The sequence below is a fragment of the Mugil cephalus genome, chromosome 1 (genome assembly GCF_022458985.1).
Source record: "Mugil cephalus isolate CIBA_MC_2020 chromosome 1, CIBA_Mcephalus_1.1, whole genome shotgun sequence".
Classification (NCBI taxonomy): domain Eukaryota; kingdom Metazoa; phylum Chordata; class Actinopteri; order Mugiliformes; family Mugilidae; genus Mugil; species Mugil cephalus.
The window spans coordinates 1,482,009-1,495,895 of record NC_061770.1 but is presented as its reverse complement, the minus strand read 5'-3'; the positions used below and the strand labels follow the sequence as shown (position 1 = coordinate 1,495,895).

General features: G+C 42.1%; 1 protein-coding gene across 2 annotated transcripts in view; it reads left to right on the top strand.

The window, feature by feature from the left end:
• Positions 1-13,887, top strand: part of prex1 (phosphatidylinositol-3,4,5-trisphosphate-dependent Rac exchange factor 1) — a 75,604-nt gene that overhangs the window by 49,599 nt on the left and 12,118 nt on the right. For both annotated transcript variants that reach the window (XM_047584995.1, XM_047584988.1), the window contains exons 17-26: positions 1,076-1,168; positions 3,013-3,161; positions 3,255-3,340; positions 4,669-4,808; positions 6,587-6,728; positions 7,503-7,678; positions 8,003-8,164; positions 8,727-8,937; positions 10,277-10,550; positions 11,269-11,487. In XM_047584995.1, coding sequence (XP_047440951.1) covers positions 1,076-1,168; positions 3,013-3,161; positions 3,255-3,340; positions 4,669-4,808; positions 6,587-6,728; positions 7,503-7,678; positions 8,003-8,164; positions 8,727-8,937; positions 10,277-10,550; positions 11,269-11,487 — 1,652 coding nt within the window. The remainder of the gene's footprint in view (positions 1-1,075; positions 1,169-3,012; positions 3,162-3,254; positions 3,341-4,668; positions 4,809-6,586; positions 6,729-7,502; positions 7,679-8,002; positions 8,165-8,726; positions 8,938-10,276; positions 10,551-11,268; positions 11,488-13,887) is intronic.

Sequence of the window (13,887 nt, the reverse complement as noted above, 5' to 3'; positions counted from 1 at the left end):
GGTCAAGCTTATCCCAGCTGACATTGAGCGTGAGCACAGAGACATACAAACATTCACACCTATGTCCTGTTTACAGAGGATATGCATGTCTCAGGGCTGTGGAAGAGAAAAGCCATACGCAGGGCGAACAAACCCTACACAGAAAGTTCAAACACAGAAAACTTCCTGCCTTGCCGACCCTTAATATTTTCAGTAAGGACTTTGAAAAAACATGAAAAAGGCAACATTTTAATCCAAATAGGTCACAACCAGACCGGCAGCATATAGTGATTTGTTTCGTGGTTATTTTCATATGGGCTTCTCTTTTGCAGTATTTCATATAGCCCGTTTTATACAACTATGCGTGAAATAAGGTCAGTGTATGTTGTTCTGATTCTGTGGTTTCCAGAAGCTGAAACAGAAAGTGAACCGTTAAGTCCATTATCCTTAGGGAAACCTACAAGCATCCCCGGCCATATCAGAGTGGGAAGCAGGCACGGTATCTGGGCTTCCACAAGAAGTGGAAGCGGCTTTTCTCCTTGATTAGCGGAACTAATCCTCCCTCTTGCTCATTATTGAAGTGAAATGCAGGAACTCTTTATTTACAGCAGTCATCTCCTCTGATATAACAGCAAAGATTCCCATCTTATCAGGACTGTACAGCAGGAAGATGTCCTCAGCAGCTTAGCTAATGGAAGCTGCTAATGTGTTTGTTGATGGCAGCGTTTGACCAAGGCTTGGCTCACAGGGGAATACAATACGGGTAGCAGGGGACATCATCAAACAAAAGACATCTGACACATGTGGAAAATCACAAATTGCAACCAAACTATAATGATGTGTGAATAGTTTGTACACCAGACCACACAGAGAGAACATATATCAAATTAAATGATTGTTCAGAAAAGAAATGCTGCCCTTACAAAGCTGCAGTTTCTGAAGGCCTTAAAAAGGAGGAAATGGAATGCATGTGTGCTGCTGAAATGCTTTTAGCTACTTGCTTACTCATGGTGCTAAATCAGTGAACGACATTCAAGTCTGACAATCACTCACCAGTGTAAATGTGAGCACAATTATCTGTTTTTCTCTGTGCCAGATTCACCCTGAGGAGGAAGACTACGGCTTCGAGATTGAGGAGAAAAACAAGGCCATTGTGGTGAAATCTATCACCCGGGGCTCACATGCTGAGGTAATGGTCAACACACACACACACCCACACACACACACACACACACACACACACGCACACACACACACACTGTAGCTTCTTCCTGCCTCAGGGCATTAGTTCCAGCAGGTAATGGCTGTCTGTTGTTTGGATGGCTGCTGTCACTCTCCCTCTCTTCCCCTTGGACGGACTTTGCTCTGATTGGCTGCAGAGCCATTTAACGCGCACGTCACCTCCAGAAAAAGTCACCCACTTCAGTCACCCCGTGTTTTGAAAGCTGCTATGTCTCCAAAAATTATTTTAAATGTCAACGCTCTGTTTTATGTTTATCTTTTTGAGAAAATGATATTTGTCATACATGTGTCATCAGATGTGTTTGTCAACCTGACAAAAAAAAGTCACTGTGACACATTAATGGTTGTTCTATAGTCTTTCCCTTCTCTTCCTACATGAAAATTCAGGGTGATACATTGGTTGTTTGTTGAGTCCTAATTTTCCCTGGTCCACAGATGGAAATCCCTTTCCTCCACATCTTCAGTTTAACTGTCTTGCTCTGCGCCATTTCATTTTACCCTCATTTCTCTCTTGTCCCTGTGGCTCAGATTTCCTCATCGTGTCTGTTATTTTACTCATGTGCAGTTCTTTCCTACAATCCTCTTCTTCCCAGTAACCCTCGGTGTAGTCTTTCTCTTTCTGCTTTACCTGCTTCCAACACAGTAAACCCTCGCTCCCCTGCTCCATCTCGCTCCTTTCTCTCCATTCCTCTCTCCCTCTCGTTTATTCATTCCCCTTGTCCTCCATTCCCCACAATAACAGGATTGCTAGTTGTGACACAGCCCGTGTGCCAGGAAAGTGAATGAAGCTCAGCTGATTCCCATGGGGCTCTGAAAAGGGCTGAGAGACACACACACTGAGCTCTTTCACTATATGATACTATTATAGAAAGTCACGTGTAGACCAGAACCCAATGCTGTGTAATCACACACACACATACACATACACACACATGCATACATCGCTCCACATTCAAAGGGCTGTGGTTCCTCCCTGTCATTCCTACATCCATCCTGGGCTGTTATCCAGAGTTGGGCCTGGCTCAGCCAAGGCCACCCCTCCGGATCTTTGCCCAGGACACTGGACTCACACAGTGAACACACAGAGGCGGCATTATTCTCTCAACGTGACTGAAGATGTGAAAGATGACTGCATTTAATGGCATGCAACTGGCTGTGGTGCTATGCATTTGATGTTTATAAAGGATTTCTAGATGCTGATACTTGACTGTGCAAAGCTGAGGATGTTTGATGTAGAGTATGTTAAAATGTGCAATTGCAAGTGCAACATACTTAACCTGCACTGTGACTGATGAGATTGTATTTGGTTAAAGACCAAGGCAAGATCTGATAACTAGATCCTCCGAAGGTCAATGGCAGAATCACTTTGACTCATTAAGTGAAAAATGTAAATAAAGGTGGATTTGTTTAACTCTGGAAACTAAAAGTAAACTTTCAGTCTGGAAATGCGTGCAAATCCAAAAGGAGGCAGAAGGTAGACTCTGGTGTAAATAATAGGCAACTTAGTCATATCCAGAAGCTGATCTTGATGTGCACTTCCATAACAAATCAGTTCATTCTCTCCAAAACGCATGACAAGACTGAGCAGGCTGAGAAAGGTTTGAGCAGGGCTCACTGATTTCCTGTCACGTTTTTGTTTGTCTGTTTCTGCTGTGCTCCTTGGAGGCACAACATACCGAACAGCCACTTGATTCTGTGTATTTCACACTAGTCAGGTGAAAACTTGAATCCCCCTTAAACTAACTATAAATAACAGCATTCTGCCTCCTGTCTGTCCGTCTGGCCATGCAGATGGCTGGCTTGCAGGTGGGCAGGAAGATCTACACCATCAATGAGGACCTGCTGTTCCTCCGGCCATTCTCAGAGGTTGAAACCATGATAGGCCAGGCCTTCTGCATACGACGCTCGCTCCGACTGCTAGTCGCAACCAAGGCTAAAGAGTGAGGGAAAAATCACAGACACTTAACACATATACATACATTAGACACACATTGGACACAGTGGTCTGAATGGTCAGTTTTTTTACCTTCAAGGATTGTGAAGATCCCTGACTACCCAGACAGCCTCTCCTTCAGACTCTGTGGCTCTGCTCCTCCTCATGTCCACGCTGTCAGGAAAGGTGAGTGACAGATTTAATTGTCTTATGGAACCAGATCTTGTTAAAAGAGGGTTGTTGCATTTATTTAGTATTGCCACCTCAGCTATGAGCAGTCAGATAGTTGGGATAAGTGGGATAAGAGAATGGTTTTACATATATGGTTACACATGATATGGCACATAGAGTAAAATAAGCTCTTAGGTTTTTAGTTTAATGAATATTCCTTGAAATTCCTTGAAGTTCCAAGTGACAAATATTTCCCTTACTGGAGGCCTTTGAATGCCTTTAACAGCAACCTTGCTGGCATAACAAAGTCAAAATCTGTTCAAAGTGTTTATGGTGTCAAAAAGACAAATAATTATTAGGGAATTCAAGGGAAAGATGAGGTAACTCTAGCCTCTAGCCACCTGTTACATTCTGCTTTTAGTGAGCCCCTGTTAGGCTTTTATGGCCACCTGTCAGCCAGAAAGCCAGCGGTCGGGGTTCAAACCCCTAACAGACCAAACCCCACTTTGAAAACAGACAAAGCTCTGTGATCAGAGTGTAAAGTGTATTAGGTAACTAAAAAACATTTTTTCTTCTACCTTCTCATTCCTGTACTGACAACCTTCTGACCAGATGTTTGTCCCGCCTACAGTGACTCAAAATAGAAAAATTTATGACTTTGAATGAGGGATGGATCCTAGTGTATAAACCAGACAGGGTTGGAGAGGACACACAGAAAGGAGTCACCAATTGGCTAAAGCCAGGAATATGATTCCTTGGTTTTACTCTTCTTATTACTGCCTCTCCACTTTCTCTCCCTCTCAACTCCCCCTCCCCACTCCATGGTCTCTCATCTTTATTCCTGTCTTTTACAGTGTCCCCTATTACATCTGGCTCTATGTGGAGGAATCTCTTTTTGAATTAGATTGCAGTACGTTCAGTGTTCTTAAATCAGTCTCTGTAGGTGCTTTTCATGCATGGGTCAAGTTGTCCCAGAGTTAGGTAATTGCTGGCACCCTGGGTGGAAGTGATGCCCGTGCTAGTATTTTTAGATCGGAGAGGAAGATGTTGGAGGTGTTGATTGGACATCCAGGCTGTAAAGCCATTAGTAGATCAAGACAGCGTGTTACAACACTGAGCCTGGTAATTTTCTATTTTCCTGTTGGGACCAAAAGAGCAATTTGTGCACATATGTGGGAATTGAATAAAAAAAAAAATCTATAGCAGATGAAAATTAAAGAACTCCTCATTTTCTCTGACAAAGTTTCATGTTTTCAGAAGAACCCAATGTGTTGTGCATAGCTCCACTGTATTTATGCCACCCTGTGATGTTTGACCTATGATCCTCTTTTGACACACTACAGGCTGGGAGGCGGCAGGGGCAGGTCTTCAACCTGGCCAAGTCATCCTGAAGGTCAACGGCAACAACGTCAACCGCAGTGACTACCAAGAGGTCCTGGAGCACTTCAGCGCCCACCATTCTCACCTGGAGCCTCCCCAAGCGGTGAGAGAACTCAAGCAAACACTTAACATTTTTCTAAATCAGAGCAACCTTTCTGAAGAAGTAGAAGAATAAAATGCAGTTCCATCGATCCTCATCCTGCTCAATACATGACGTAAAGTCAGGTTTTACAGTTATGTGTTAAGACCAAGGAAGAAGACCTATGAATGCCTGAGTGCCTTATTTATACAGCAAACTAAGTAATGGCACAAGAAAGCCTCATTAGTATCAGTACTAGCTTTAATTTACCAGATAATTCAACAATGTGGGATAGCTCACTAAATTCCCATTTGACAGTAAACATTCCAGAGAAACCTGGTGACCCAGACATTCCTGAGATGGTACATAAAACAGCATTAGTTAGACTTAGAGCTAGAGGAAACACAAAATGGTTTCTTCATCTCGTCTACATTCTTGGCTTCATCAGTGTGTTGTCTAGTGATCTCCAGCATAAATTACTAGCGGTCACTTAGTTGTTGCAGGCCACTTGCAGCGAGATACACGACATGAGTGAAAATGTACAAATGAGTGAAAATGTAGCTGTAAGCACCAAATTAACAACTTGACTTTCTTACACTGAATTTTCCTCCTTTCTTGTGGAGGTGGAGGTTTCTTGTGGTTTCTTGATTTAAATTATTAATGAATTACCATATTCAGTTTTCTTATTCCAAACGGAGTCAAGACAAGTACAGTAATATACTCGGCACCACATGGGCTAATGCAAAACAAAAAACTGCAAACTGTTCTCTGGTTGTTTTGACATTCCTATAGCAGCAATTCATGTCTCCAGGCAGTATTTCACAAGATTGCAGAAACAGTGTGGTGTCTTTCTGTGTGTGAGTACAATGTTTTGCTCTGTTTAGTTTCATTTAGCCTGGCCCATTTTTCTGACAAATCCCCTTTACCTAAACCCAGCCCCCCTATTTCAAACTTAAGTAAATGTTCGCTGGATCATTTAACAACAGCCTAAATTACCAAGATGATGTGGTTGACTGTAATGTCAGGCTCAGGAAGGTGCCCTGGCTGGCCTGTCAGGTGAAAGATGTCTCTCCACAGGGCATACTTCCTTCATTTGTTTTCTGTGTATAAAATGCACCAGAATCTTTATAAGGCTGAGACCACCCACTGGAAAAAGCTTAAACAGAAATCTATGGGAAAAGCATGTAATGACACACAGTCCCAGATGAAGGCAGTAGATGGGGACAAGGGCCCTCAGTATTTTAGATGCTGGTGGTAGTGGAGCACATAGATGTCACTCAAAAATGTCACAACAAGGATTCCACCGTCATGGAATCAAGACAGATTTAGTCGTGGGTGCAAATCATCTTCAATGAACTTTCATTTGGTTGTGACATGAGCTAGTGTTGTGAAACTTAATTTGTATATAAGTATAGCTGAGAGACCTGCAAAAAGTGTCTTAGCTTTATTTTGGGGCAAAGTCACTAAACAGCAGATTCTATACATGTAGTTTTATATGACTGTTTTAAATTGGAGCTTTGGGTCTCTACTCATTTATTTAAATAAGGGTTTCGTCTTGTTAACTTGAAATAACTGCCCAAGATGGCTGCCAGGTGGCCAGATGTACCTATAAGGACTTGTACCCTCGCATCTGCATAGTTAAATGTAGCCTGTGTCCTCAATCTTTCTTTTTGATATTGCCATTAGTTAGCTCACATTTACATCTTACTGTATTTCTTGTTTCATTTAACTTCCAATAAAGATATGTTGAACATTACAACCATACTCAGTATCACTCCTGAGCTTTAATCTTTTTGCCACAGTGTCACTGGGTGTATCGAGCATTTGAGGATGTGGAGGAGCTACAAAGACAAAGGGGAACAGGCGAGAAGGAGGAGAGCCCTTTCAAGCCTTACCCAGTGGAGAACGGCTCTGACCACGAGGAGAACGGCACCAACGAAACAGGTAGATTATGACATTTCGTAGTAGCATCATTGCTTAAATTCAAAGTTTTACTAATAAAGATTTGTCATTGAAACTGTAAACATTGAATATAAAAAAGAAACACAGTTCTGTTTAAGCTTTCCTATCCATGGCAACTTTACTTGGGGCTCATCAGTCAGGCGTGTTATTTGTGAGGCTTTGTATTGTAAACTGCAGTTGTTTTTTTGTGTGTATTTCCAGATTGATTGCAGGCTCAAAGTTAAAAACAAATCCCTCACTGCCAACAACATTACATCAAAACATTATGTTCCACCTAGATTGCTATTCTCAGATGGCCTCTGAATTGGGTCATAGTCACTGTTGGTAAAAAGAGTGGTTTCGGCAGTAGGTAATTTGCTCTCGATATATAAAATTCTCTTTCTGAAAATGACACGTCCTCACGCTACAGTTTTAGGACATTATCTAGTAGCATTGTGTGTATACATGATAACCAAACAGTGCTGACAGAGTAAAGCATGCTAGGCACTTGTACAGCACACTGTGTACCTTTACATGTATCATTACTAAAGGTATTTATCCTTTTATTTATATTATTTTTGTCCAAAACTGAGGACAACTTATTATGCACATGTGTGTCTTTAGTGTTAATTGAATTCTAAGAACATTTAAGTTCTGTATCTATACTTGAATATGATCTGATTAATTTGACATTTTGACAATACTTTTCTTAAATGAACAGATTTATTTCTGAAAAGTTGCCAAGTATATACTGGAAGTGAAAACTGTGATCCACAGACTACAGGCTGGGCAGACTTTCCCTCTCCGACGATTTGCCTTTGGTAAGTCTGACGGTCGATAATGTCCACCTGGAGCACGGCGTTGTCTATGAATACGTGAGCACTGCTGGCATCAAGAGCCATGTCCTGGAGAAGATGGTGGAGCCCAAAGGCTGCTTCAGCCTCACTGCTAAGGTTGGTTGTCACGTGAAGATGTGGTGAAGTTTGATTAGCTGAAGCCTTTGCATTTGCTGACGTCCTAATTATTATGTTGAGATATAATATAGAGGAGCTAATACAAGTCTTTCTTTGATTTACCAGATGTTGGATACTTATGGTTGTCTTTAAGTTGTTAATATTGTCACCAGTTTGTGGGACACTGTTGCATTATTATGATAGGATTAACTCAGGAAAAAAATATTTTGTGGCCTAACTGCTGGTCTAGGTTAATAATGAAAGTGTAATATTATAATTAAATTAGTTTCTTCATCCTGTACCAATAATTCTTGTCTCTTTCAGATCCTGGAGGCATTTTCTGGTGATGACAGCCTCTTTGTTCGTAACTGCAGCCAGCTCATATCCCAGAGCGACCGAGTAGTTACCATGCCACAGTACGAGTTCAGACAGATCTGTGACACCAAGCTGGAGAGTATCAAACGGCGTATCAGCAGTTATCAGCAGGTACTGAGGCATACCTTCTCTACAACACAGATATGAGCTCAGGAATGTCCTCAGTTCATTCACATTGACACCGTTACTATTCTCCTGTGACAGTTCCTTCAAATACATCAACACACCTGTATGCTCCCATTTAGACTATATAAGATGACTTATATTGTTTCTTGCCGATGTATTTCTTACTATTTCTTCCCTCTTAATGCTTAAACAACTGAGAGAAACCTTTTGGTGGGATGTGACAATGTGTTGAACGCTATCTTTTTGTGAGCTTTGTGTCAAAACAAAAAGCAGTCAGTACATTCATACTTGCCCTCATACGTGCATGACTTTTACTCACACTCATATCTCTTCGGCGTATGGTAAGTCTGTGATAAACTTAAGAAGATTACATGCCATTGTTAGCCTTTATTATGTCTGCCTTCATATCCAGTGTCTTTATCATACTCTGTTTTCTGCTACAGTGACAGTTTCTTATTATGAACACACCAATTTGCAGTCATGTCACTTATGCTTTTCACCAATCTTGTCCTCATGTTGTTTCCTTGTACTTTGTGTCTTCTCTCAGTTTGCCCTGGAACTGAGAAACAAGGTGTGGCCCTCCTTCAGGCAGGCTGGTGTCCGCCCTCACCCTTTGGGCTGCATGGACTTTGTTCCCACCAACTGCCACGTCAATGTGATGCAGGTCTCCTACCCCAAAAGTACTACCACTGCTGGCAGGACTTTCAGCATCCGTTTTGGTCGCAAGAACTCCTTCTTTGGCCTGGACCCTGACCAGGGTATTTACAGCGCACATGTACACACAAACACCTTTATACAAGAGGATTTAAATATCTCAGTCATATTCACCGCTTAAACTAAAGTTCTCCGAGATCAGTCTCCCTCTTGATAATATGGCTTAACCTACTTAACACTAGCTCAGTGATAATTTTTGACTAATAATTACCCTGTGCTCATTCAAATTTTGGAGCACAGACAAGGAACACCAAGCCCTCAGCTGCCATACGGCCTCAACAAAGATTCCCACAGTAAATTAGATGAGTGGTTTGCCATTAAGACTCCATTAGCCCCGGACCACACTCAAGTTATTGACTTGAGATGTGAATGACTGATGTCAGCAACAATGGTGCCTCAAAGCAGTGTAGGAATGTGTGCCATTCACTCAGTGCTCCTGCTGCTGCTGCTGCAGAGGTCAAAGAGGAAAGCAAATGAGAGTGAGAAATTGAAGTGGAATGTATTGCTGCCATAGAATAGACCAAGTTTTGTATCCTGTGATCTGTCTATGTGCATTTCTTAAGGCACTTCTTGATATGATTTAAGACTCTTTAGGGTTAACTCCTGCACTCCCTCTACTCTCAGCAATCTCAAAATATAATACAGCTGTCTAGACACAAGACACTTGCAATGTTCCAAGACGCCTCATCCGCATTTCATCTCTCGGCATGAGCTGCCAGTCACACATCTGCCTAACAGTTGCTTTAGTGTGATGTTCAGCTTTGCTTCTTTGAAGCATGTATTCTGCAAGTTCAACCAGACTATAGCCATGGAGTTGACAAGTATTAAGTTGTACAGTTAAGATTGAAGCTTATTACTTGAGGGGATAAAAGAATAAGAAGGGGATAAGAAGAATGTCATATCCTGAGTTTTAAAGCATTTCTTTAATATACAGTAAATAAATAAAGATTCTGTGTTTAATATTAGGTGTTGTAAACTCTGCGTGTGTCAAAGGAATTTAATCTGTCAGCAGTTATTGGATGCTTCTGGTTGAACGCCAGACTAAGGCTCTCATAAGTAAACAGTTTTGCATATGTTTTCTGTGCATATCAGTTGCATAAAGCGCCCTTAAATAAGTTGTTTTTCATTAAGACTTAATAAACAACAGACAACAGTGGCTATTTCATAGATTTTCAACATCTGGGTTAGATAAAATTGTCAGAGTGAAGTGCCTTTCATTCAACCACCACCAACTTAATATTATTCTCACTGCTTGTCTCCTCTCCTCTCCTCTCCTCTCCTCTCCTCTCCTCTCCTCTCCTCTCCTCTCCTCTCCTCTCCTCTCCTCTCCTCTCCTCTCCTCTCCTCTCCTCTCCTCTCCTCTCCTCTCCTCCTCACTTGTAGCACAACTGAATCCCATGTCCCACACTCAGCACTGCATGACCAGCATGGGAGCTCCTTCCTGGAGCAGCTCCGGTCTGGACGAGAATGAGGTGGACGGGGAGGTGACTCTGCATGGAGGCGAGGGCTTGACAGACACTCGACGAAGTGGAGAAGGCGGCCTGAGTTTCCTGCTCAAACAGGAAGACACAGAGACACAGGACTCCTACATTTACTTGTACAACCGCTTGGACTTTGCTGTGAGGGAAATGAAGCAGTATGTTGCTCAAATAGATGTGTAAGTGTCATAGCGCATACTGATCTGGCATAATTCAATATAACTATGAATATTATTGTTCTACCTTTCAGCTCACTCAGTCTATTCTATGCAAATCTATCCCCCAGTACAAGTATCTGTCAAATATTTGATACAAGATGATAATAAGAAAATGTTTTATTTTCTTTCTGAAAATATTTTCCACTCCAACAGCTGGGTGCTGTTATCAAATACTGTCAACCCACTGCTGTGTATGCGTGACTATTTTGGTAGCCTTCACAGTGACATTTAGAGATCTCCGCGTAAAAAGCCACGAGCTGTTATCCCCATGCCAGTCTCCCAAGGCTGTTCGTCAGCCTCTCTTTGTCTGTCTGCCCTTTGCCTTGTTTAAAGCTGAGGATTTACAAAAGGAACATTCTTCGGTCCCAAAATATTTATGGGCCAGGCCCAGTACAGGAACAGGGAGTGAGGCCAGGATAACGCCAAGAGAAAAAGAGGCGCTTATTGTGTGTCTGCCGAGGAAGGGGTGTGACATTGTGAATGAATGGATGTGTATGTTTGATTTGGAGTGTGTTTATTTGAATATAAATAGGTGCATAATCAAATCATGACATTAAGAATTTCCTTCCAATATGCATCATACCCATATTTATGAACACACTCAATGATTACGTTATAATTTTCCATATTGTGTTAATAAAACAATTTTTTATAATCATATTTTTTTTCCCCCTCCTAGCCTCTTGTCATCCATCACTGAGCCCACACAGCTTCAAGGGGAGGGTAGGGAACCTCCGGTCTATGAGCCAAATCAGCCACCTTCTCTGGCTCCCTGTGAGGATGGCTGTGACCAGGACAAAGTGGAGCAAGGTGGCATTAAAAAAGTCTGCTTTAAGGTGAACGAGGAGGACCAGGAGGACTCTGGCCATGACACAATGAGCTACAGGGATTCCTACAGGTAGGTTGTTAAAGATTCTGTTACTGTGGCCCTGTTCTCACCAGAGGTGATCATACATTCTGGGTGCACAGCTCTCAGTATGACACATAGCATTACAATTTATATTGAGTAACCACTTGTGCTTGTGCACCATATGCAAATAAATACTGCGCTGTGACACTGTGATGACAAAATGTGTCTGTGTTAGACAACTTTCTTCTTTAGTAAACAGTTAAGACATTTGCTGACCTTTGCCTAAAATAAAAATCTCCCCATATATAGGAGTGCACAGTGTAATCAATCAAGTGAGACTAATTTAAGCAACTTCAGCTGTTCACTGCTCTTACATTTTAACACAGAAAAGTTGTACTGTATGGACATTACAACACTGAAGTAGATGAGAAAGTGTTGAACTTTATACACAGGATGTCAACTGAGTATGCAGTATGCTGTTGTGGGCCAGGATCCATTCCTGCGTACTCTGCTAAATGTGGTCCGAGTGATTGGATTAATATCTAGGGTGCATTCTCACTTCCAGCTGTACTTACAGCTGTCCCCTTGCGATCAGATCAGCCAGGACACATGGACCACAGTTAAACAGAAAGACTACTTTGAAGTGACCTGAGATGATGTTTAAATGTTTTTTCTCAGTACGCACCTGATGAAGCAAAATCTTCATAAAACATGAGAAAGTAGACTCAGGACAGCTTTATTTCTGACTGGACTCTGTAAGACATAAACAACAGTGATACTAGCGCTTGACTGCACAGCACTATGATGCCCCTCACTTCCCCTCCTTGGAGATGACAATTCTTTCCAGATGTTGGCATTTTAACTGAAATTGGAGGCTAAAAATGACTTCAAAATGTTTTGGTCAGATCTGGTTATGTCATTTGCTTGTTGAGAGTTCATTCAGATCTCTCTCTCTCTCGCACACTCGAGAGAGAGAGAGCGAGAGAGAGAGAAATAGTGTGAGTAAGTGTGTGTGTGTGTGTGTGTGTGTGTGTGTGTGTGTGTGTGTGTGTGTGTGTGTGTGTGTGTGTGTGCGCGCGCGCGCGCATGCGTGTGTGTGTCTGTCTGCGTATGTGTGTGCACGGTTCACTGGGCAGAGCTCCACTGAGCCCCACCCACCACCACCCACTAAGATATAGTTATTGGTTGTTGGTGTGGTGGGCTGGTGTATAATAGAGTCAAATGTTTGGGGTGCGGCCTCCGCACCCGCTCTGTCATTACGACCCGGACACGCCATGTGAATGTAACTACCTCATTGCAATAAAATGTAATGGAAAATGTAGGCTGTACTATGTGACACACACGCATACAGACAGTGAGTTGTTCCTGGAGACCTGTGGAAAGAATACTTGTTTAAAGGTAGAAGCATAAGGCTGCTGCTCAGTGGGGAGGACTCATCCCAACTTGAGGTGTGATGAGATGTGCGGTTGTGTTTCAGAGGTGCAAGGTGGAGCTTAAATACAAGCACACACACAGATGAAGAGTGTGTGAAGAAAATAGTGTTTGTTCCAAACTCTGGAAAATTGTGTCCATCATAAATCTCTCTCTCTCTCTCTCTCTCTCTCTCTCTCTCTCTCTCTCTCTCTCTCTCTCTCACTCTCTCTCATGTGTGAGTGTATGACCTTGTTAAGACCTTTTGTCTTGCATCTAGACATATCTAGAATGTTTCCAGATCCAGTTTAGACAGATGCAGCTCAATGTCAAAATGTAACTCAAGTGATTGATTGTGTTAATATATTTACCATGCGAAATCCACCTTCTTCATCAGACAGGAGGCCACTTACAATTAATTTAATCCCAACCTTTCCTTAGAATAAATCGTTTAAATATACACTTCACTACAAACCGCATTATTATTACTGCTCTCAACATACAGGTGGTCTTCATCAGTGGGCTGACATTTTTATCAGTACTACATATCACAATATACCGTATGCAAATAGGTAAATTTACAAGGCAGTCTGACTTAAAGAGCTGCGAATATATCACTCTCTTTGTATCCTTTTGTTAGTGTGAACACCTGACCTGCCAAACCAAATCCAATACTACAGGCAGTAGTATTATCACAGCGGTGCGCACAATTTTGGCAAGACGTGTGTAGCTAAATTTGGAAGTCACTTTCTTGTGTGTTTGTGTGTGTGTGAAATAGAGACAGACGGCGAGTGTGTGAGTGGGTGGGGGGGTGGATTGGGGGGGGCTTCCAGTTATTGTGATAAATAATATGAAAGGAATGCAAAAGCAAAAACTTGTCTGTATTTACTTGTGCATACACACACACTACTACAAATGTATGATGTAAGTGTGTGTGAGTATAAACCAGTGGAGAATTTGGGCTAAGTTTTTAACTTTCTCCGCGTAATTGTGGCAGCTCTGTGGTCAACACCCCCACCCACCCCAGCACAAACACAC